The sequence below is a fragment of the Castor canadensis genome, chromosome 5, assembly GCF_047511655.1.
Source record: "Castor canadensis chromosome 5, mCasCan1.hap1v2, whole genome shotgun sequence".
NCBI classification, from domain to species: domain Eukaryota; kingdom Metazoa; phylum Chordata; class Mammalia; order Rodentia; family Castoridae; genus Castor; species Castor canadensis.
In genome coordinates this window covers 4678070-4703035 of record NC_133390.1, presented here as the reverse complement: position 1 = coordinate 4703035, position 24966 = coordinate 4678070, and the positions used below count along the sequence as shown (strand labels likewise).

General features: G+C 41.3%; 1 protein-coding gene across 5 annotated transcripts in view; it reads right to left on the bottom strand.

Moving 5' to 3' along the window:
• The window catches only part of Dscam (DS cell adhesion molecule), a 657480-nt gene that overhangs the window by 273664 nt on the left and 358850 nt on the right, over window positions 1-24966 (bottom strand). For all 5 annotated transcript variants that reach the window (XM_074072614.1, XM_074072617.1, XM_074072616.1 and 2 more), the window contains exons 4-5: window positions 11105-11251; window positions 2781-3059 (exon numbers count right to left, since the gene is read on the bottom strand). In XM_074072614.1, the coding sequence (XP_073928715.1) occupies window positions 2781-3059; window positions 11105-11251 (426 nt within the window). The remainder of the gene's footprint in view (window positions 1-2780; window positions 3060-11104; window positions 11252-24966) is intronic.

Sequence of the window (24966 nt, the reverse complement as noted above, 5' to 3'; positions counted from 1 at the left end):
GGAGTCTGCAGAGACGCAATAACACACAGCTACCAAAAAACCCCAAAAAACAAAACAGGTGGTATAAGTGCATGACCATGAAATAGTTTTTTTGGATGGAAATTGAACTCCCACCTTTGAATTTCTTTGTTTGCAACTCAACCAAGTTGATTCAATGGAGAAAACATTTATTTAGTATCTACTAGGTGCCAGGGAAACAAAGATTAATAATATTTATCATACAGTAGCAGGTGCCATAAAATTACCAAAATTTTTCATATATTACTTAAGTAGTCATTCCATAACTCTGAAAATCCTGTGTCACCATCTCTGGTTTCCAGAAGAAGAAACAGTTATTCAGAGATGGCCAAATCCACTCAACACGTAAATGACAGAAACAAATAATCAAACACACAAATAAATAGATTTTCATCCCAGCTGCTCCAGACTTCTCATCTTGCCATTCCAGGAAATCTTTGGATCCAAGGAGTTCAGTCTTCTGGATTGACAAGACAAAAGTAATCATAGCACTCACTCAGAGGAATGCAGGGACCAGGAGAAACATTTAAGAAATAGCGGACCAGTAGGAAGAATAGCAAAACTGTCAGATATCAGGAATGGAAAGAGGGCATCACAGATAGCAGGAACCACAGATATTAAAGCATGAAGTACAAGGCATGTCTGAGAAAGAGTTTCTGATTCAGTTTGATTGAAACATAAAAGTTCTTGAAGGAGAAACGTGGAAGAAAAAAAATAAAAGCAGTCTGGGACAATATGATAAGGGGCCTCAGGATTTTGTAATGAAATCAGAAAGGATTAGCAAAAGTATTCAGGAATGTTGAACAAGTGAGTGTCATAGTCAAATGTATTTTACAAGAGATGGTTGATTACGGAAAGCACTAAACAGTAAGGAGGCATTGCAAATATCTAGAATCTGAGACCCAACCTTGGACAGGGCAGAGGTGCTAGACTTGGACCAATCTTGGCCAAAAGAAGACTTGAGGAAGTGGGAAGGAGAAATTTTCTCTAATAAGACCAGTTTGGCTTCTCATCTTGTTCCCCTGGAGAGCCATCCCAACACTTGATATAAAACTGGGAGACACACTTTCACTTAGGAAGCTGAGCAGATCTGGGGCCAGTTTTCACAGAAGAAAGCCATACAAATAAAAGACTTCAGCAGAAGAAAAGAGAAGAACTGGAGGGTAAGAGGGCTCTGAACTTGGAACCTAAGAGAACACTCTCTGTCTAGAAAAGAGAGACATGAAAGAAGCAGCTTTCTCCAACAGTCAGGAGCAACCAAAAGAGAGGAAGAGAAGGTGTGAGAAGGCTGTGAGAACTCATCTGAACTCCTCTGCATGAGGCAGTGGATGGTAATTATAATAGAGTCAGAACTCAGACCTTTTGAAATGTAGGCGGTGATCAATGCCTTTAGAGAGCGCCATGCAGTACTCTGAAAATCTGAGCTGCAGACAGAAGGGGACATGTCTTTGGGGATGTAATTTTACATTGGACAAGGAAAGATGAGAAGCTCTAGTTATCCGAGTTTAGGGAATGATCTTCCACATGGAGGAATTGACATAAGCAATGTGACTTCTGGTCTGGAACACAGTAGGTTTGTTATAGGGATTAGAAAGAAGGTAAATTTAGCAGGAGTTGGTTTTCATTTTTCTTCTTTTCTTGAAACAAAACAAAAGGAATATGAACAGACAGGTTTCATTGAGATGCCTCTGACACTATCCTAAGGTATAACTTTAATTCAACAGAAAACAAGGAGCTATGAAAGGTATTTTAACACAGGAAGACTTTGAACTGAAGGGAATAATTTTTCTGCCTGTCCAGTGCTGCACTATTTTGTCTACATGGTTGTTCACTTACAGAAGTACAGCTACGCCATTCCTTTCTAATCCCAGCATAAGCTGTTCAAATGACATTGTAGGACTTGAGCTACACAGCTGGCTTCAGTTAGTCACCTGGATATTTAATTGAGATGCATCCTGTTGGGCTTCTCTTGTGCCAAAGCTGCTGCCCTTGGGTTTACTCTTGGAGAAAAACAGAACAAGAAAACACCAAAACACCTCCCTCTTCAGTGTGAGAGCCTTGTAGTTCTGTTTGCTTTAGCTCAGTTCATTAAATAAAAATATTTAAAAATAAGAGAAGTGTTAAATTGGCTGCAGAGTGAAATCCTATCTGCCTGAGGCTCTGTCTGCCTCATTCTGGGCATGTGATCTTAGGTAATTCACTTCCATTTTGTTGGTGGTAAGTGGAATTGGGGGCGTTTGACTGGATGTGTTTCCTCTGTAATCCAATCCCACCTCCCAGCCACTCCAATGGACTCAAGATGACATGGGTTGAAGATTAAGAATAAATGATAGTGATGCTGAGTTCAAGTCCAATGACAGAATAATTTGGAGGCCTATACTCCTGTTGATGATAACCCTATCGAGAAATTTAAAGCAGCATCTAGAAACAGGCCAAGAACACCTCCTTGATTGGCCACCATCACTGTGCTGAGGAATGATCCAACCCCTCCTCTGTTTGGTCCTCAAGGATTGGCCGTTATAAACCAACAGCTAAGAAGTAAGATTGGAATTCTGTGACCTAATGAAAACCTCAAGGAGGGGGATCAGGCAGCTCTGAGCTTAAATAGCATGCTGTGTAACTGGGGCAATTTGTGTGAGCTTGGATCTCCTTTTTGGCAAGACTGATCCCAGTGGGTGTGAGATTAATGGAAGGCTGTGGAGAGGCCTGGAGATGCACCATCAGTGGTGGCCAACGCCTTTGCTGGTTACCGTCCAACTTACGTTTCACGTACAGGCGGCCAATCACCTTAGCAGTTCCATATCGGTTGGAGACTTCACACACATAACTGCCTGAGTCTGAGGGCCGGGTGTTTTCAATGAGCAGCCCCGTCACTGTCTTTTGGAACCTTCCAGAAAGTTCTAGGGGCATGTTGTCTTTTAGCCAGCGGTAGTCTGGCTCAGGGTGCCCGAGCGCTTTGCAAGGCAACTCCACACGCTGCCCGGCCATGGCTTTGCGATGGTCAAATCCATCCAGGATGGATGGAGCTGAGTTGGCTGGGTCTGCAGAAGAAAGAAAAACTGTCAGAGGTCATGACCCGAGGTGGGCATTCAGAAGCCAGGGCTTTAAGTGACATGAAATCCTGTACCTCATAGTGACTACTAGTACAGATATTAAGATTTTTCTGTAGGAATGGGGGAAAATATCCAACTCATATAAGTTCTTTCTGTCAGAATTTGTCAAAGGTTGAACCCTGGTGATGGCTTCTTTGATCATTCCCTACTAATAACAGAAACATACAGAATGGGTATCTTCAGCCCGAGTTGTCCACTCAGGGCAAGAAGCGGTTTCTTTTCTGGTAACCTGGATATCACACTTTCAAAAGGACAGCAGGAGCAGTTCAAATTTAGCAAAGATCATTTTATAAGAAAATGAAATTTAATGTGGTTATTGAAATTGATAGTGTTTCATTTATTCATTTCAAACTGTTTTGGCACTTGAAAATTTTTAACTAACATATTATTATGCATATCAATGGGTGTGATATTTTAATACACATTTACAACACGCACTGCTCAAATCCAGTCTCCCTTTACCTGTCTCTCCTGTTCCCAATGTCTAGCAAACACTATTCTACTTTCAGGTTGACATTTTTTTTAGCTTCTACGTATGAGAGAAAACATGAGATCCTTGTCTTCTGTGTCTGGCTCATTTCACTCAACATAACGCCGTCTAGTTCTATCCATGTTGTTCCAAACGACAGGATTCCATCCTTCTTCAGAGCTGCATAACACTCCATAATGTACATGTATGTGTAAATATGTACGAACATACATGCATCATACCCATCCACCCGCCAATGGCACATCTTGGCTATTGTGAATAGTGTCACAGTAACTGTGGGCATGCAAACAGCTTGTTGGTATGCTGACTTCATTTTCTCTGGATAAGTACCCAGTAGTGGGACAGCTAGATCACATGGTAGATCTAATTTTAGCTTTTTTGAGGAACATCCATATTTTCCATGACAATGGAAATTAGCATTCTCCACATCCTTGCCAGATGGAGGGAAAGATTTGCTGACTATTCATTTGACAGCGAAAATACAAGGAACTCAAAAAAAAAAAAAAAGACACCAACAACCAAGCAATCCAACTAAAAGTGACCTGAATAGACACTTCCACAGAAGAAACACAAATAGCTATTTGTTATATTATGTTAATTATATATAATAATACTATATTGTGTATTTGAAATTTTTAGAAAACACCTTCAGTGATCTCACCGCACACAGGAACTGAGAGGAGGGGTGATGGCTATGGTGTATTATTTAGCTCGATTGTGGCAATCATTTCACAATATATATTTATACATATACATCTAAATATAAAATTTCACACCTTAAGTATATACAGTTTTGCCACATATACTTCAATAAAGTCAGAAAAATAAACTCAAGGTCTTGGACATGAGAGACAAAATCTGATGTATTAAACATCACCAAAGTAGAGCACATTTGCATTTTCTAAGACACAGTTAAGAAAATGAAATGAGGAATATATGAGAGAATATATTTGAGAATCATAGGGCTGATAAATCATATTGCTTGTATCTGAAAAAAAAATATAGAACCTTTATATCTCCAAAACAAGAAGGAAGCAACTCAATCAAAAATGGGAAAAATGTTCAAATAGATACATCTCCAGAGAAGATACACAAATGAATAACAGACGCATAAAAAGAAAGTCAATATTACTAACCATCAGACAATGAAGTTAGACCTGCATTGGGACGTCACCTCACACCTGTTAGAACATCTATTATCAAAAATACAAGTGATAACAAATAATACTGGAGAGACCGGGGAGAAGCGGGAACCCTAGCACCCTGCTGATGAGATGAAAATTAGCATAATTACAAATGGATGCTCCAGCAACATTCAAAGGAATTGCAATGTGCACTCCCATGTCCACTGAACCACTATTCACAACATGCAAGAAATGGAGAAACTCATGTCTGCTATGGATTTCCTCTTGAATGTCCCCCAATGACCCATGTGCTAAAAGGTGAGTCTCCAACCCATGGTTCTGTTGGGAAGTGGTGGAGCATTTAAGATAGCCAGTCCAGAGAGGAAATTAGGTTATTGGGGAGATGCACTTGAGGGGAACCCCAGTCCCTCATCTTCCTCTGTCCATCGCTTCCAGATATGAGGTGAGGACCTCTCCCATCACACACTCACACCACGATGTGCTATTCCACCACAGTCCAAATGCAAGGGGCTAACTACCCATGGACTGTAACCTGCAAAACTGAGCCACAATAAACTTTTTCTCTTTATACATTCATTATCTTGGGTATTTTGCTGCAGTTCACAAAAGCTGATAAACACAGTATCCATCAACGGATGAACCCATTGAATAAAAGTAGTATGAATATACAATGAGACAATATTTAGACATTTGTAACAACACAGGTAGAACTGGAGCTCATTATTTTAAGTGAAATAAACCAGGCACAGAAAGACAACTGTGACATGATCTATAAAAGTTGATTTCTAGAAGTTGTGAGGAGAATGGTGGTTACCAGATGCTGGGGAGAGGTGAAGGGTAGCTGGGGGCTGACGGACAGGTGCTAAGTTACAGTTAGGTGGGAATAAGAAATCTGGTGTGCTGTCTACAGTGGGGTGACCATAGGTATCGATAACATGCAGGTTCAAAAAGAAGAGTTTTGAATGCTTTCACCATGAAGGAATGATACATGTCTGAGGAGATGGGTATATTTAACTTGATTCAATCGTTATACAGTGTACATCGCTGGTACCCCATAAGTATAGGCAATTTCTATGTTTCTAAGTTTCGGTTAAATTAATTTAGTTTAAATTACAAAAACAGATCAAAATACTACTTCGACTGTCTAGGATCGATTTAATAAAAACACAGACAATAATTAGTGCTGACAAGGATGGAGAGAAACTGGAATCCTCACACTTCTAGGGTACAGTGTCCAAGGGTTGCAGCAAATTTCAAACGCAGTTTACTGGTTTCTTAAAATGTGAAATTTCAATTTACCATAGGCTCTACACCTAGGTAACTGTCCCAGACAAATGCAAACACGATGTTCCTTCAAAGACCTGTATGCAAATGTTCATTGCAGGTGTGTTCATAACAGTTAAAAAGTGAAAGCCACCAAACGTGTACCACGTACCGAATGGATGAACAATGGGTGGTATATTCGTACAATGAAATACGACTCAGCACTAAAAAGCAGTGAGCTAGTGACACATGTGACGCCAGGGATAAACCTCAAAAGATGCTAAATGAAAGAAGCCAGATACAAAACTCACATGCTGTGTGATCCAATTAATAAAATATCCATAAAATGCAAATCTAGGGAAACAGAAACTAGATTAATTGCTGCCTGAAGTGTTGCAATTGCCTGCAAATGGTTAAGAGCGGTCTCCGCGAGGGAGAGAAATACTTCAGATTATACCAAGGCTCGTGCAACGCTCTACATGTACTAAAATTATTATTATTATTATTGAGACAGGGTCTCACTGTGTACACCTGGACTGAAGCGATTCTCTTGCTTCAGGTTTCTGCTGGTACTACTGGCTTGGGTACTAAAATTATCGAGTGGCATACTTAAAATGAAGTTTATGTTGGCAAATTATATCTTAATGAAACTGTTTTACAAAAATATGAAATAGGATTTTCTATTTTTAGTACACCATTTAGGCGGTGTTTGAGCCAGGCTGTCATGGGGCTCTTTGGGCATAGATAGAATTAGAACTACCAAACAACTTCAGCTTCAATTTTCCTCGCTTGTCTTCAAGTATTTTATATTAAAAAATCACAAAAGAAGAGAAAATTATATGACCCTCCTCACATATATGTCAGCCACATGCAACAGGCAGCAACCATTTTTCTCCCCTTTGTCTGCCCATCTATGTATTTCTCCACAGGGTTTTGTGTTGCTAGAGTATTTGCATCAAATCACAGAATCTGTCATTTTATCACTATATCTCTCATGCAAATAGTTTCTTAAATAGCCACAAACAGCTATTAATAGTTAAATAGCAAAACAGCTACCACTCCAGCATTTATAATCCAGGACCATCTTAAATGGTAAGTCCTGGGGGACACTAAGCCCACATGAGGAAACCCCATTTCCAGTTCTCTCGTTCCTGGAGTACAGCCTTTGACACCCCACCAAGAGCAAGGGGCAGTTCCCTGTGCTCCACATCGATGGGATCTGGACACCAGTTTTTGCCATCCTGACCTCCCTGGGCTTTAGAGTGACCTGCTCAGCCTCTCAGCCTTTCCGCCCTCTCCTCCAGGAAAGCAGCCCCCAGCGCCATGCCCATTCCGTAGCTACTAAACCTTTAAGGTTAAGGTTTTTAAGAATGTGGTCTGACTCTTGGGGATATACCCAAAAGACTGTTACTCCAGAGGCACCTGCACATCCATGTTTATTGCGGCACTATTCACAATAGCCAAGTTATGGAAACAGCCAAGATGCCCCAGCACTGACGAATGGATTAAGAAAATGTGGTATCTATACACAATGGAATTTTATGCTGCCACGAAGAAGAACGAAATGTTATCATTCGCTGGTAAATGGATGGAATTGGAGAACATCATTCTGAGTGAGGTTAGCCTGGCCCAAAAGACCAAAAATCGTATGTTCTCCCTCATATGTGGACATTAGATCAAGGGCAAACGCAACAGGGGATTGGACTTTGAGCACATGATAAAAGCGAGAGCACACAAGGGAGGGGTGAGGAAAGGTAAGACACCTAAAAAACTAGCTAGCATTTGTTGCCCTTAACGCAGAGAAACTAAAGCAGATACCTTAAAGCAACTGAGGCCAATAGGAAAAGGGGACCAGGAACTAGAGAAAAGGTTAGATTAAAAAGAATTAACCTAGAAGGTAACACCCACGCACAGGAAATCAATGTGAGTCAATGCCCTGTATAGCTATCCTTATCTCAACCAGCAAAAACCCTTGTTCCTTCCTATTATTGCTTCTACTCTCTCTACAACAAAATTAGAAATAAGGGCAAAATAGTTTCTGCTGTGTATGGGGGGGGGGAGAGGGAGGGGGCGGAGTGGGTGGTAAGGGAGGGGGTGGGGGCAGGGGGGAGAAATGAACCAAGCCTTGTATGCACATATGAATAATAAAAGAAAAATGAAAATAAATAAATAAATAAATAAATACGGCCACATATTGAAACAATGGTAAAAAAAAAAAAAAAGAATGTGGTCTGGGCCTGTTTTCCCAGGTTGAAGTGAAGTCGTTTCCATACGGAGTAATGCTGCATCCTTTCATTGCAGGAATTTTTCTTTGAATTGCACATTGATTTTACATCTTTACCTGTCATCCATGTATTTTTCCACTAATCCTTCTCCCCTTTGATTTTCTGCATGTGTTTTCTTACTAGTCCTTATTTCCCATGTTAGCTGCTGTTGCATATTCTCGTGTGTTCCTTCTAATTTAATCTTAATTTTATAAAGTTTCATTTTTTCTCATTGCTTCCCAAGTTATGCCATGTCCTGTTTTTCAGATCCTCCCTGTTTAGCATTTAATTTCGGAACTATTTTATTTCTGACGTATATATTCTGATATTCATATTCTGCCGAGAAAGCCATAGAAGCACTGTCCCTGACCTGAGATGATTTCCACCATCAGCCTTGCATTTCTCAGAGCTTGGTGTCATTTATGTCCTATGGCAGCACTCTCACCTTCTCATGTCATGATTTCTTCTATGGTACTTCACAGAGTGGAATTCCTTGAAGCCCTCCCACGCTACCTGGCCTTCTCCCTCTGTCACTCTTGGTCCAGTCTGGCTTAACTGACTAAGCCTAGCAGTTGCTCTGAGGTGGGCTTCTGATCCCTAGAAAGGGGATTTGCAGAACGTCTCTTTGACGCTCAAGGCCTCAGGCCACGCTTAGCTCCACAGTCCTTACTGACTGTGCTCGTGACCTTTGGCACTCTTCCTCAGCTTGGAGCTCATGCAGCCTGGCTGTTCCAGTGCTTTGTTGTCCCAGCGCCATGGATGTTCAAGACACAGTGTCCAAGTGTCCATCAAGAAATGGGCCTCTGTGTTTGGAGATGAGCATCTGTGGCCTACACTGCTCCATGGCTGTGTGTAAGTGAAGGCAGCTGTCCTCATCATGCCCACTTCTGCTGCCCTGCCAACACCTGTCAGTGTCCACTCACATGGGTTTGTCACCCAGGTGCTTCTCCCTGTTTCAGTTTCAGGAGAAGTTTCAAATTCTTGCTACTAAATTGCCCCCACCATAACCCCAAATCCACGTGCATATTTTAAAATAAATTTAAATCTAATTTTAAATGGAATTCATTTCTCTTTTCCTTTGCCACACGTAGTAGTGGATGCTCACAAGGGTCTTTCAATGCTGTGTGACTCTGTGGCCCACCCATTTTCCAGCTATCATCTCTCTTGTCTTCACCTACACCTTTAGTCAGCAGGTGTCTTACTCACTGGTTTCCACAGGTGCCTTAGTGTACAACCTCGACCTTCCTGAACTGGCCACACTCTCTGCTCTTCCTTGCTGTCTCCTCAGATGCTCACTACATAATCTCAGGGACTTGCTGGCTCCCATGCTGACAAACTGCTTGTCACTACTGCTCAGTTTTTGAAACATGAGAGAATCATTCCAAAAGAAACAATTTGGATTAATAAAGTAAACTTGCCTCTCTACCTCAGAGCTAAATTTGAAAATCAGTGCTTATGATTCAGAGTAGAAATAAACAAGATCACCAAAAAGACAAGATGGCTCCAGGGTCGTCACCCCTTACTTATCTTTGGATGGAGAGATCCTTCTTTACTTGTTCTGCTAACCCCAAATTAATCTCATGTCAAGATTCCTTCCCCAAAACCCTTCTCATTTCCTGTCCCCACACAGATTCCTCTTCAGTGTAAAGAAGACCTTTTCTGGGATGTACTGGAACAGCCATGCACTAAGAAGCCAGATATCATTAATCTTTTAATCCATTCTCCCAACATGTCTTGCAAGTCTAAAACAAGGTTGCCAATGACAACTGGCATGACAAAAAATGAGTGAAGGAAAAATGTGAAGTTCAAAGGAAAAATCATTTAATAATGATTGGGATTTGTGCTGGACCTTGAAAGACAGGTGAGTGTTGCCATTCTGAGGATGTAAATGCAGAAGAGAAATCCTGCTGAGATATCAAGGACAATGAGGGGAGTTCAGGCAATAAAGTTTTAATTACCCCATTGCTTAATCAACACAAATAAACAAGATACTCAAGTACTGGTGGCAACAACCTTTGGTCCATTCCATCTGGCTACTGTAATAGTACAGGATATTCACCACCTGGAGTGAATTCACATTTTTAGGCTATATAGGCAAAGGTCAAGTATATTGCATTTAATTTGCTAATACTGAGATGCATATTTCACACTCTTAAACCACTCCCTGCATTGGTAATCCATTCATCCCGTCAATGCATTGTTTACTGGACAGATGAACTCAACTCGGTAACAAACCAGTCGTGAAGATTATGTAAAATGTTGATGTTGTCTCAAAGTAAAACCCCCATAACACAACTGATATCTTTGCCAGATGGAGTCATTTCAGATTTCCTTCAACTGAGAATCATCTTAGAAGAAAGCGTGTGAGGATGTGACTATCCCTTAATTTTAGATCGGGACAATTTCTCTGACAGCATGGCGTACCACAAGGGGATTTAAGGTGTGTTCCACACAACCACCCTTCTCTCCAGAGCTTCACCTGGTGGGGAGCAGGGAGGGTGGTGTTGGTTGCCATGGTTGTTGACAAACCCGCAGATATGCAGGGCAGGGGCATATGTCTTTCAAAACAGAACTCTGTGTGTGGAAGGATTTGAGAGTTTTACAAAATGTGAAACGACTTTGCTTGGAATATTTCTATTTGCAGGTCATTACATTGGTATTGGCTTTGAAGACTTTACCACTGCTAAAATATTTTAGAAAAAAAAAAATGAAGGTTTCCTTTTAGGCCCAAATTCTGCCATTTTGGTCGAGTCGTATAAGGATGCTGAGGAGGGAATGGCACGGAGGGGCCAGGCAGCGTGGAGTCTTTACCTGACACGAACAGTCTTGCGCTGTTGCTCTGCCTCGTCTCTCCAGTGTATCTGTGCCGTGTGATGCAGCGGTAGTTATACAACCCATCTTCGTTCTGCACGTCTTTAATATACAAGGCTCCCGTGGATGTGATGAGAAATCTAGATCCTAAAACGGAGGACAATGATCACTTGGGTTAAAAAAAGCCAAAGGAGTCTTTATTTCCATTTCCTGTGTGGGAAGCAGAAAATGTTTCTCCCTTCCACCCCCCTCCCCCATTCTCTCTACTTCATCCTGTTATGTTAAAAAAAAAAAATCCTTGTTAAAACTTTACAAAATAAATAAAGCAAAAGCAAGGCAACTACATAAACAAAGTCCTTGAAGAATATTTTTTTAATTTGAGAAAACTTGCAAAGGCTAATTGGTTTCAATTTTTTGACTGCTTAAACTTCGCTAGTATGTTATAGAATTAATATATATTAGCAAATCTCACTTTCAAGAATTAATGTTTTAGGTCAGGTATTTATTTTGCAGCAACAAGTTGACACAGAACTGGCATGTGACCAATGTCGAAAGTCTTCTTGGGTCATCACTTTTGGCTTAGATGTGGGAAGCTAAAGGGAACTAACACTCTTTTGCAAATCTCTCCCTCATGAAAGGGTACACTTCTGCCTTGGTTTGAAGTATCTCAGTAAAAGCACAGAAATGCTGGACTCTAGAGCAATAAACCATTCCAGCAACCTCCCAGGAAATGTTACTTGATTTCCTTATAATAATAGGCAACATCTGTCCTCATGCTCGGGACAAAGATCAACTCTTTGTATATTGTGTGTTTTAGAGTATTTTGTTACTTTTCAATTACAAAGTTTTAAGTGACTACTCAAATACTTGACAATCACTCTTTTCATCTCAGAGAGAAAAATCCACACTCAGCTATTCCTCCTTCAAATCAGCACAGAACACGGGGTTCTTTCTGAGGTCTGTGAATTTTACCTGTACAATGCTGGTTGCACAGAAATGGACGGCACTGAGATTAAATATCAGTATTGGTTTAAGAAGCTTGAGGGTTTTTTTTTTGAAAATACAAAGTTCTACAAGTAATTTTCACTGCTCAATTACATTTGGATAATTAAAAAAATTAAGACATAAGAGTGGCTCTAAAAATGAGTCCTTAGGTGACTCAGTCCCCTCCTGCCACGTTGGACTCTTGCCTGGAATTTGTCTGCATGTGACACAATCATACTTGAATGAGAATGTGATTTGTCTCTAGGGAAAATTAAAATGCCCCCAAAGCCATCTTATTTTTTGTTTTGTTCTTAGGTTCTATTGAAACTTCCTCAGGTTCATTTTCATCAGAATTGTCAGGAGTCTTGACTTCATTGTTTTAGGTCTCAACTGCTTCAGTTGCAAAGTCCCCACAGCCCGCGGTTACTTCTGGCAAAGAAGGATGACTATAAGTTATTCATACTTGCTGTAATAAAATAAAAATATCTTATGACTTCATGTGCAAGGTCAGAATAACTCAAAAGAACTTGGGTGTGAAAAATATTAAAAACAAATACTGGAGCAGAGTGCCTGCCTGGCAACACAACACCCTGGGTTCAAACCCCAGAACTGCCAACACACACACACACACACACACACACACACACACACACACACACACAAGCTGGGCACAGTGTCTCATGCTGTAATCCTAGCTATTCAGCCGATAGAGATCAGGAGGATCTAGGTTCAAGGCCAACCCCAACAAAGAGTTCACAAGAGCCCATCTCAACCAATAAAAAGCTGGACATGGTGACAGCTCCTGATCCAGTCTAGTGCCAGCATGAATGCAAGGCCCTACCCCCAAAATAACCAAAGCCGAAAGAGATGGAAGTGGTTTATGTGCAGAGCACCTGCCTAGCAGGTGTGAGGCCCTGAATTCAAGCCCCAGTGCCACAAAAAACAAAAAACTGACCTGGCATAGGCTTTTCAAATTAATTGCTAAAAGCTGTACAAAATATTTATAAGTAATATTTAAATTAACTTTGTAGAGTATTTGACTTATTTATTCAAAAATAGGTTGTAAATATGCTAAAAATCACAAAAGCTTAAAAATCTTGTACTGCTACATATTTTAGATAATTTCAGTTTATCTTCCTACCTAAAGAAAGTAAGTAAAAAGCATTTTACCACTCACATGTGTCATCTATGCCAAGCATTCCTTACAACACACATTGCAGGTAATGCAATGTGTTCAATGAGTGAGTTCACAGTGTGCTTACATATGCTTTAGTAACAAGCTCTTTTATAGTACAGCGTGACAGACAAAGAACAAAAAACAATAACGTCCTCACTTTGCTCCTGTGGCACCTAACTTTCTTGTCTACTCACTTAACACGATCAATAAGAGGCATGTCATTTCAGAAGAAGTTGGACCTGTATTTGTCAAACGTGTTCTGAGAGGTTCACAGGAATGGAGAGGTTGAATGTGTTTCAGTACTTAATTTAACTTTTCATTGGGAGCTTCTCATTTCTCAGTGAAATTCATCTTGAAATTGACCCACATTTTAAAACATAAAAAAATATTAGTGATCATGGAAGTCTACAGCTCTTGGGTAGACTCAATTCCAGAGGTGCAGGGGACTCAGGGCCCAGTGAGAGCACAGCCCAGATGGATGAACGCTATATGTCTTGACTCCATGGTAACAAGGAATTATTTTCATTGCTCCCCAACTCCCCACTGCACCCTACTTGCTGTGTTATATCATCAGATGTTTTTGAGACATACAAAGTTTATTCATTTCCTTAAATGAAATTAAAGATTTAAATATAAAATATTTGAGTCAATAAAATACAAACACACAAACTCTATGTCTCAGTCTCTCTATCATTCTCTCTCTCTCTCTCTCTCTCTGTCTCTTTCTCTCTCTCTCTTATACACACACACACACACACACACACACACACACACACACACACACACACACCTTGACTACGTTACGTAGAACTGTTTGGTAATGACAAAACTCTACAGATAACTGTGAATGGTTTTGGGATTTGGGTCATTATTGCAAATATTGACTATCGGGATGTGCTGCTCAGTTATTATATGGATGTCTCAGAAATTATCTCAGCTTCTCAAGATGCACAATATCGTCCCTAGGCCCCTGGGTGCTCAATACCCGGATGGATCTGCCTTGAACCACTCTTCCACTTCCTTCTTTACTACCACGCTGTTGGCTGCTACTTCCATTTGCTATTGAAATCCCTGAAATCCCTTTCCCCAACTGATGTGATGTGCTCATTGTACTGAGAGTTAGAAAATGGGCATACCAACCCTTTTAAGACTGAGCACAGACTAACAGTAGATGGACTGTGAGTGAGCTGGGGTGGCTCTCTCTTATCAGCTAACATGAGCTTTGTACAAGTGCCACCAAATGATTCAGCAGTGAGGCTCCAGTGCAGCCAGCCTGGCTAAGCTCAGCAGAGGGGCTGATGGGCTGTTTCTATCTGGAGACACAGAATGACCAGAGAAGATGGGCATTTACCCAGTAGTCACGCTGCATGAATTCTCAGGGCTGGAGTCCTGTAGCCAAGTGCCTCCCTGTCCTGTTGCAGAGCAGTGAAGAGGACTCAATTCTGAAATTGAGGCGTGAAAGGTTTTTTGAGTTTTCTGCACAATTGCATCTGTAGGCAGAGATTAAAATAGCAGCAGTTCTAGAAAACCATTTTCCTGCACTCTGAGAAGTTGAAGCCAAAACTGTCAACTTTATCATGTGAGCATCGAAAAGAGGCAGGTGTGACCTTCAGAAAGGGGCCTATCAGGGCTAACTCCAGGAAGTCTCTGCTATGGAGACCAGGGAAAGAGAGCCAATGCTTTGGTCCAGCTTTGTGCTGGGCTCCAGAAATGCCAAATGCCATGGTACAGCCCTGTCTTCAGGGAGCTTTCATTCTAAACAGCTATGAATGCTAGGGTTGGGGACATTCCATCCAGGTAGCGAAAAGAAAGATGGGAAGAAGAAGCTGGAATATAATCTGCTTTACCACTGTCTCCACCTGTACCTAACTCCAAAAGTTGTGTTATTTATCCCTAAACTATGGCACAAAAAATTAACTTTATATGTTAAAAAATCCATTATTCATTTCTCATCCAATCTATTTGGCTAATTTGTTCCATACTCTTTCAAAGAATCAAATGAAAAGCTCATTCCATGGTACCAGGTGGACAAAGTTTACCTACTTTAACAGATCCCTCAGTGTAGAAGAGAAAACATGGGTTTCAGAATCTAGGGGTCTGAATCCTAAATCTGTCATTATCACTTCCAATTCTGTGACCTCATTCAAGTCATTCAACTCTCCAAACTTTGGTTGTTCACACAGGAAAAAAAAATTGTGAGAGACATTCTCTTCCTTCTATTAAAGATCAGGTTAAAGCATAAATATCATCTAGTGGACAGTAATGCATCTGGTTCCTAGCAGGGTGACTACAGTCAATAATAAGACATCACATATCTCAAAATAACTAAGAGAGCAAAATATCTCATCATAAAAAAGGGTAATGAGATGATGGATGGGTAAATTATCTTGTCTTAATCATTTCACATTTTAGATGCACACACAAAATCAACCAATTCCACCGTATAAATATATGCAATTAAGAGTTCTCAATTAAAATAAATAAAAATAAAGATGGTATCTATACAAGTAAATGTGATGCTGATGATTCTGCTGTTCTGTGGTCACAGATCTGTCCGTGTGTAAATTAATGGAAGGCACTTAGGTTAGATGTGATCATGAGGGTGGGGCTCCTATAGTGGGGGTAGTGCCCTCGTATGAAGAGGAAGACAGATTCAAGCTCATTCTCGCCTTTTCTGCCTTGTGAAAACACAGTGACAAGCAGCTGTCCACAAGCCAGGAGTGGAGTGCTCATCAGGAACTGAATCTGCTGACACCTTGATCTTGGACGTCCAGACTCACGAACTGAAGTAAACAATACATCTCTATTGTTTGAGCCACCCAGTCTGTGGTATTCTGTTATAGCAGCCCAAACTGACCAAAATATTGTATTTAGAAATCTTTTCTGTAGCAGAAAGGGATATTAGCCAACACTCAGGGATGGTCTCCATTATCACCCTCATAAACAGTATCCCCGGGCATATCTGTTAGTATCTGAGCATATGGTACATATCCCAAAGTTCTCAACTTTAATCTTTCTTTATGCCTCACATTTCATCCAACAGCAAGTCCCTCTGCATCTACTTCCAAAGTAAATCCTGATTCTATTCACATACCTCCTGTCCACTTCATGACAACTGTCTAAGATACTGGTCTCCCAACTCCCTGATCCTATTCCTGCTTCTCTATAATCTACCATCCGCTCAGTAGCCATGATCTTTGTGATCATAAAGATATCATTTTGAGTCTCTGGTTGTCCTGATGGAGAATTAACTAAGGGGGGAGATCTACCTGAACGTGGGTGCACAGTCTCAAAGTCTAGATAGAATTTGAAGGGAAAAAATGGAGAGAGCCAGCCTAGCACAAGCACTCCCTATCTCTGCGTTCTGGTTGCCATGATGTGAGCTGCTCCTCTCCAGCATGTCCTGCCTGCCACAATGGACAGACACCACTGAAACTGTGACACAAAATAAGTCTTTGCTCCCCTTAAGTTATTTATGCCAGTTACTTGGTCACAGTGATACAACAGTAGCTAGTACAGAATGGTACTATTTTCAGAAAGATTTTGAAAGCACAGTTGCTTTTTCACTTAGTCAGAAATACATTTTAAGTTTTATTTTACCACTGAACTGAGCTAATAGTAACTAAAACAGCAGATGTTTCTGTTAATAAGATGCCAAATGGTATCACAATGCAAGGAAGCCCTTCTCGGCTGTGCCTAACACCTCGCACTGACAGCTGCCCTGAGTGACGGAACCAAGCATCCTTTAAGACAGTTTTCATAACAGTGTCTAAAAAACTAGTGGAACACAAGATTGAAATCTAAGTTCTAGGCATAAAGCATTAGAAAGGACATATGTCTAAAATGAGTAGTTAACATTTTTAAGCTAACTTAGATTAGCATTAACTAAAAGAGAAGTAGAAGAAATACATCTACGGTGACTTTGAAGTTATCAAATTCTCTTAATACAGAAGTAGGTTGAAAAGAATCCAACTCCTCGCTTGATCTAATGTGTGCCCTCCTCTGCGGGAGGCAGGAGCAGCAGATCTGACTTAAGCAATGAATGTCCTGGTGAGGATGATTCCCAAAGGAGAGCCTGGTGCTGGTGGCTCATGCCTATACATCCCAGTTACTTGGGAGGCTGAGATCAGGAAGAGTGTGGTTTAAAGCCAGCCCCGGGAGAGACCAGTTGAGAGACCACATCTCCAAAAATCACCAGAGTAAAATGTACTGGAGGTGTGATACAAGTAGGAGAGAGCCTGCTTTGCAAACTCAAAGCCCTGATTTAAACCCCAGACCCACCAAAAAAATAAGAAAATGAAAGAGTTAGGAGGAGCCCTTTAAGATGGCAACTGGCCTGACTATATGACTTGAACTCCTCCCCCACTAAAATTCATATGTTGAAGTGCTGATCCCAGGAGACCAGACTTGCCCTTTTGTTGGAAATAGGGTCAGTGTAGATAGGATAAGTTAGGATGAGGTCACTGGGGCAATACAGACCCTAATCCAGTATGACTGGTGTCCTTTAAAAAGTGAAAACTTACAAAAATCTAGGTACTAATACAAATTCCCACCAGAACCAATGGGTACCGTGTATTCAGTAAGGACCAGATTGTTTCAAACTTTATATAATGGTTTAGTTCTCACGATGACTCACAGGGAAGATCTTGTTGTGCTCATTTTTCAGATGAGAAAATCAAGGGACAGAGAGATAAAGTGACTTCCCCCATTCTGATAACTAGAAGTATCTCAGTCAGGAAGCTGCACTGGCAGGCTGCATCTGTCCCCTTCTGTCCTCCTGGCTGTGTCTCTGGCTTTAGGCCATGGCCAAGTGTGAGGCGGCACACCTAGGACCAGTACAGGACCACTGTGGTGGAGCAGACACAATAAGCATAGAAATATTTAAACTAAAGAAGCAACAGAAGGTGTGTGACGAGCAGTACAGGCCGCGGGTGAGTGTGAAGAACAGCGTTCTTTCCTGTGTGACAAAGTTGGGGACAAGAGATTTTGCTTCAGGAAAAGCAGGAGTTTAGCTGTGAGTTTGCTGAGTCACCTAGACAGTGTAACTGAAGACAAGATGAAGACGGACTTTCCTGCAAGTGCAGGAGGAGTCCTTTATGGGGACCGAGGCTCAGAACACACCAGGGAGGGAAGCAAAGGAAAAGGGCCCAGCAAAGACCCAGCAAAGGAGAGGGAGGAGGGCAAAGACTCATGGCAGTGTGGTCAAGGAAGCCAGCCAGGAGGAGAGGACTTGGGAAAGAGTGGTACACACTGCTTCACCCCCATGCCTTCCTGTCATGCAGCCCTGAGCACACATGGAACCTAGACCTGACTTTCCTCACTGTACAATGAGTGGCCAGGGCAATGCCACTCTTTTGGGAACATCATGGTATTCAGTCAGTGAGAACATCTGGACAAGTGCCTAACAGAAAGACCTTCCAGAAGAAGTACCCTGTCCTAAAATGGAATGATAAAATAACTCCTTCTAGACTAAAAAAATAGTACAAACAGCTAAAAATGTACAAAACAAACTCACAGAGAACATGCTAAACCATTCCCAAAACACATAATAGAAGACCAGAATAAATGGATAGCCTATCAGATCCTAAGAATAGACAACCTGATATTGTGAAACTGTCAATTATTCACAAATGAAAGTGCATTTGAATTCATTTCTGAATAGAATCTAATTAGAACTTGACCATATCACTGCAAATTAAAACAAGATTTCCACCTAGGAGATTAGAAAAAAAATTAAATATTTAATACTATGTCATCTCGAGAAAGGTAGAGGGAACTGAACACCTCTTAGGGAGAGTAAATTGGTGAAGTCTTTTGTTTTGGGCAACCTTCTACCATATTTCAAATGTAAGCGTTACACACATTTGTACTCAATACGTCCTTTCCAAAGACTATCCCATGGAACTGGTCAGGTGTAGCACACATCCATAGATCTCCCTTGAAATGTACTGCAGTGTTGTTTGAAAAGCTGGAAATTGCAGACAAACCTGAACGCCAACTGTGGGGTGAATAAGTAAATAAATTGGGACACATCCAGACTCTTGTAGTCATTCACAGGACAGTAAAGCATGGCTATATGCACTCCATGTTTAATATGTTTAAACATCTTCATGACATAAACTAAAGTAACTACAGAATAACATAAAATGTTAGGCACTAAAGGTAATGACGACGGTATATGTGCATATGTATAAGTTTGCATATGTAAATGAACAGAGAGGACCAGGACCGATCTGCAGCTGTCCACTGAAATGTTTACTGAGGTGCTTTGGAAGTCACACCTAGTTTAGGGGAAGAGGAGCTACATGCTTTATTTCATGCCGTCATGCATCTGAGTATCGTACAAGAAGACTATTTGGGTACCACTTATATGGCCAGGATTTCTTTTGCAGAAGGAGTAGGTGGTTGTTGAGTGATGGACACAGCAGGTGCAAACCAAGCCAATCACAGCATGGCTCTGGAGGAGAAAGGCCTCAAGTGATATGTACATGGAGAGTCCATGTGCCACTGATGGCCTTTGACTTTGCTCACCTTTCAAGCTGGTCATTTCCTGGGTGTGGCTCCAAGCAGAAAAGAAGACTTTGAATATTTACCTGGATCTTTGTTATCCCTCCCCTCCAAATACAGTACTATCACCAGCCCCATGTGACCCACCTCCTCAGCATCCCAGGCTGCTTTGGTAGCTCCTGACTTTGAACCCTAGGTACACACAATCCTGTAGGTCTGGGTGTGTTAGAACTGTCTCTCCAGAGACAGTAGTTTTGGAGGAACAAAGTGACACTCTGATTTGTCTCAGTTACCTGCTGCTTCCCTCCCACCAGGCTCAGTACCAAATTCAATGACTGTTTGGATACTGAAGAAACATGTATTTTGAGTTATACCCAAAATAGGATCAGTAAGATAAGGCATCACATTGACAGGTAGGTCCTCAGTCCATTGATTTACCTAGCCTTTGTTGGGACCACTTATGAATGCATCATCAAGACAGCTAAGGAACAGGGAAGTCCCAATTTGGATCTTGAGCTGCCTGGAAGAAGTCATTGAGCCAAAAATAATGACAATTGACATTCCTTCCATAATATCAGAGCATATGGAATAGGCTAACCCGTTGGCTGGTTTGATAAGTAAGGAGTCGTTTGGCGTATACGTTTAAATTCTCTGGAAGCAATTTCACTAAGATATTTTTCTCATGTAAATAAAATTCTCTCAGAGCACTGCTCCTGCAGTTAAATAAGGCTCAATTACACGCTAATTTAAGCCCGCACACTGCACTCCGACTGTATACCTAATTACTCTGTTTAGTTTGTTACTGATCAGATCTTTGCCTGGGCAGATATTGGAGTCTGTCATTAATCTTTGCTCTAGCTAGATTCCCAGGTATTTGTAAGAATGAATCCTTCGAAAGAATAGAATTTGATCTTTAAAAGAATTATTTTAAGGATTTGACAAAAAGACCGAGAACAAGCTCATAAAATTATATTTGTCCATTTCTATAACGAATGAGACAATTTGGTCACTGCTGTCTGGAAGCAGCTATTTCAGTTGGGGGGCAGGAACAAGAACAAAGAGACAAAGAAACAAACCTACAGACTGTGACAAGTGCACACACGAGAATTAAGAAATGAATAAAGACAGAGAGGCACTGTTTCCTCAGGATGGTGAGGGTCCGGCTTCGGAGGAGGGCACAATTCAGATGAGGCACAGAACACAAGAGGGTGTTACCCATGGAAAGAGCAGGGTCAAGGAAGTAGAAGGAAAAGTATGCATAAAATTCCTGAGAAGAGAAAATTTCTGGCACATTCAAGGCACTGAATATGTGATATATTCTAAAAACAGATTTGCCAGAACCCAAACTTGGCCTGATTGCTGGAAAGAGGCAAAGGGTCTTGCACAAAGGTGTCTTCCAGATGTGGGGAGAAGGGTTGAAGAGGTGGAGCAAACCCCCTTCTGGAAAGGGGAAGGCTTTGGGGTGAGGTGTGGCTGTCATGAGAGCTCTGGTTTGGCCTTCCAAGAATTGGAAGAAGCCCCTTACAGAGAGGATGGCAAGGTAGGATGAAAAGTGACATTAGGTCTTCTCCCCGCATCAGATGATCCACAGTTTGGAAGAAATCCCTTGATGTTATTTCCTGTCCCACAGGATCCCTTCCTTTGGTGGCAGGAAGGGAGTGCATATTTCATGTTGGTCATATTTTCCAGTTGTGGCTGTGTGCACAGTATTCAGCCAAGAAGAGGAATGAAATCGTGTCATTTGGAGGAAAATGGATGGAACTGGAGATTGTTATGTTAAGCAAAATTACAAAGACACAGAAAGACAAGTATTGTGTGTTTTCTCTCTTATGCAGAATTGAGGGGGAAAAATGACCTTAAAATAAAAGAGGGACTATTAGGGAAAAGAAGGGGACTGGATGGAGGTGGGGAGAGAGGAGGGAGGAGAGATCAAGACAGGGTAGGAGGATAGATATGATCAAAGCATGATACATACATGTCTGCAAGTGTCACAGTGAAGCCTGTTATTTTGTACAATTAATATGGGTGAATAATAACTAATAAATAACTCTAAAAAGTAAATCAATCAGTAAATAGATACAAGCAATTTTTAAAAAGTAACATTCAAAAAAGAAAAAAAAAAAGCAAAGGGAGCTGACAGCAAGGTTCTTGGGTCCATGGTGATTGTCTCCTGGTCACACTAAGTGATTGACCCGGGTTACTGGGACACTGCGCATACTGGGGAGACACAGCGAAATGACTGTGAAGTCTGTCTGCCTGGGGCTGAGGACATGTGGCTGTGGAAGTGAACTTTGGAAAAACAGGAACCATAAAGAATGAAAATAGACACTATGTTGCCACCACCTACTGTTACAAGATAGTGATTCTTCACACTGAGGGCAAGTCAATTTCATGCTTTGTAAGTATACTTTAAAAAATAAAATAGAAGAGCCTAGAATATCTCAGCATGCATCAAGAAGCAAGGAGATGTATTGTATGAAGGTCTTGCTTTAGTTTGGAGGTGCACAAGTGTGTTTTGTATATTTACATATGTTGTAGGTGTGTGCTCACCAGTCCTCAATACAAAATGCAATTTTTACTGGGATTCTTACTGTGAGTTAGATTTGTCCAAAGAGCCCTGCCCAACAACATCCACGTCAGAGGAGGTGTCACCTCATACCTTTGTGCTTCTCACAGTTTTCTCTTCAAACATGCACATTGGCAGGTGTGTCAGATGACTGACTTGCTTGCATTTCTGGGAGGAGCTGCAGAAAAAGCTACTGCCATTTTTAATGACATTATTTGAAAGTCTTTGGTTACATTTGTTTCCTGATGACACATGAAGATGTCTAAGGGAATTACAATGAATTTCCTGAGACATCCACACAAATACCTATGCAAATGTATTTACTTACAAAATATCAAGGGTAGAAACCATGTCAGATATAGCTCCAAGGGTTATGCTTATCTCTGGGACTTTGGTTTTCAATGATCTGACCCCATGAGAAACTTTGAGATTGACTTCCGGGTCACAGATCTTCCCCTAGGAGTAACTCAATTCCCTAAACCACATCCCCAGACCTGCCTGCTCATGAAGTTCGTTTCCTGTCAGTAGCTTTTGTCACAAAAGATTACTGGTAAAATCACACAGTAACTGACCATCTGCAGGGTAGCCACAAGGTCAAAGATGTGCTAAGATTAATTTCTAGTTACAGGGAAAGAAAACCCATAGAGCAGCAGTCTAAGCCAGTGCAAAGCAGAGTAAAGCAGTGTGCGTGGGAATCACGCTCTGCTCTGAGGTAATGGGAGATGGAAAGGCATTAGCGTGGGAGCCGCAGTGTGCGTGGTCCATGAGATGCTGCAGGCAAGCAGCACTAGAATTCACGTAAGGAGAAGCTGGGCACAGTGCTGTGTATCTATGATCCCAGCTATTTATGAGGCAGGGGCAGGAGGATCTCAAGTTCAAGGCTAGCCCCAGCAAAGTTAGCAAGACACTTCAAAAGCAAAATACATGGTTCAGATGGTAGAATGCTTGTGTGACAACCAAAATACCCTGGGTTCAATCCTTAACACAGCAAAAAAAAAAAAAAACCATAAGGAGAATTGTTCCCTTTTAGAACGCTTCTCCAAAAGATTCTGATTCTTTCCAAAAGATAAGCCTTAGAGGGCCACGCATCCATCTACCCCCGCCACAAGGATTCTCAACGCGTTGTAGAAATAAGATTTCTCTAGTACCTCTCTAACACTTGCTGACCTCCTTCTTGTAAATAAAGGAAAAGTAAACCACAGACTTAGAGTCACTGGAGGGAAATTTCATTGACTAGAATTGCCCAGTGTTTTGCTCTCACGCTACTTGCATCTACCCAGATATGGCTGGATACAGACTTCCCATGCAAGGCAGTAATGCAAATCTTCTTTGTAATTACACTGCTTTAAGTAAACACGAGTCAGTTAGAAGGAAAAAAAAAATAGTGCAGATGTAAGTAAACACGAGTCAGTTAGAAGGAAAAAAAACATAGTGCAGATGGTATTCAGGAATTGCAGATAAACAAAGATAGTTTAGGAATGACCAAAATTTGAGAAGGATTTACCCACACTGCTTCTCAGAGGCGAGTTACACCTTGTTATCTGGAGAAACGGCTACCTCCTGCTTGTTCAAAGGAAGGATGAGACCATAAGCACAAGGTAGCCCGCCATGTGCATGGGGTCCTCCAAGCCAGTCCAGGATCAAGGGAAGCGCCAGAGAGGCTGGGGACTGAGGACACAGCAACTGCAGAGCTGACACTGCAGATGGTCAAATAGTGGTTCTGGGAGGCCCAAAACTTGGGGCAAGACAGCGGTGAGGCCTTCTCAGATTGTGAAGCAAGAGGTAAAACCAAGTGCCACAGAAGTCAAATTCAGATAGATAAATAGGGAATGCTGAGGCAGAGTGGAACAGTTGCTAAAGATGGTTCCCAAACTGGGCTGCAAAGACACAGGACTGATGGGAAAGCCAGCCAGGGAGCAGGTAGTCAGGCAGAGGGGAGCCGTAGGCAGATGAGCTCATTCTCCTTGAGACTAAAGATGACTCAAGTTTACAATGGACCAGTCCTGTAGGGCAGTCGATCTCCTAAGTTTATTCATCTTCTCCATCTTGCCCTCTACACTATTTCCTTCTTCCATTCTTTATGCAATTCAGACACACACACACACACACACACACACACACACACTGATCATCTGTGTCCCCATCTCTTAGAGTCAAAAATTGTTAGCTTCTAATGTTGTTCACTTTATTCAGCTTCATGAAAGAAATTCAAGATTGGCAGAAAGGATTAAATTTCCCTTACTTTGCTCTGTTCCCTGTCCTGTCTTTTCTCCTGAAAAGTCTGTTAATAAGAACAGAACACATTTCCCCAGTTCATGTTTCTATTCTTTTACACACATGTTTGAATCAAGAGACAGAAGTTTGCATAGTTCTTCATTCTCTACTTCTAAATTTACATAAATAAGATGCTGTTTGTTCTGGGGAAATGTGCTTTTGCTAGCCAGCATTACATTTTCTTAAGATTTCTCTATATGGCAATGGCAAAGTCTAGTATATTCTTTTGAATACAAATACCACAGTTTACTGGATGAGTAATTCATGCCCGCCACTGCCCTGGAGGCTGTCAGGCAGGTATGACATACATTTTCATGGCTGTGTATTGTATTGCTATTTTTTTAGCCCCACCCC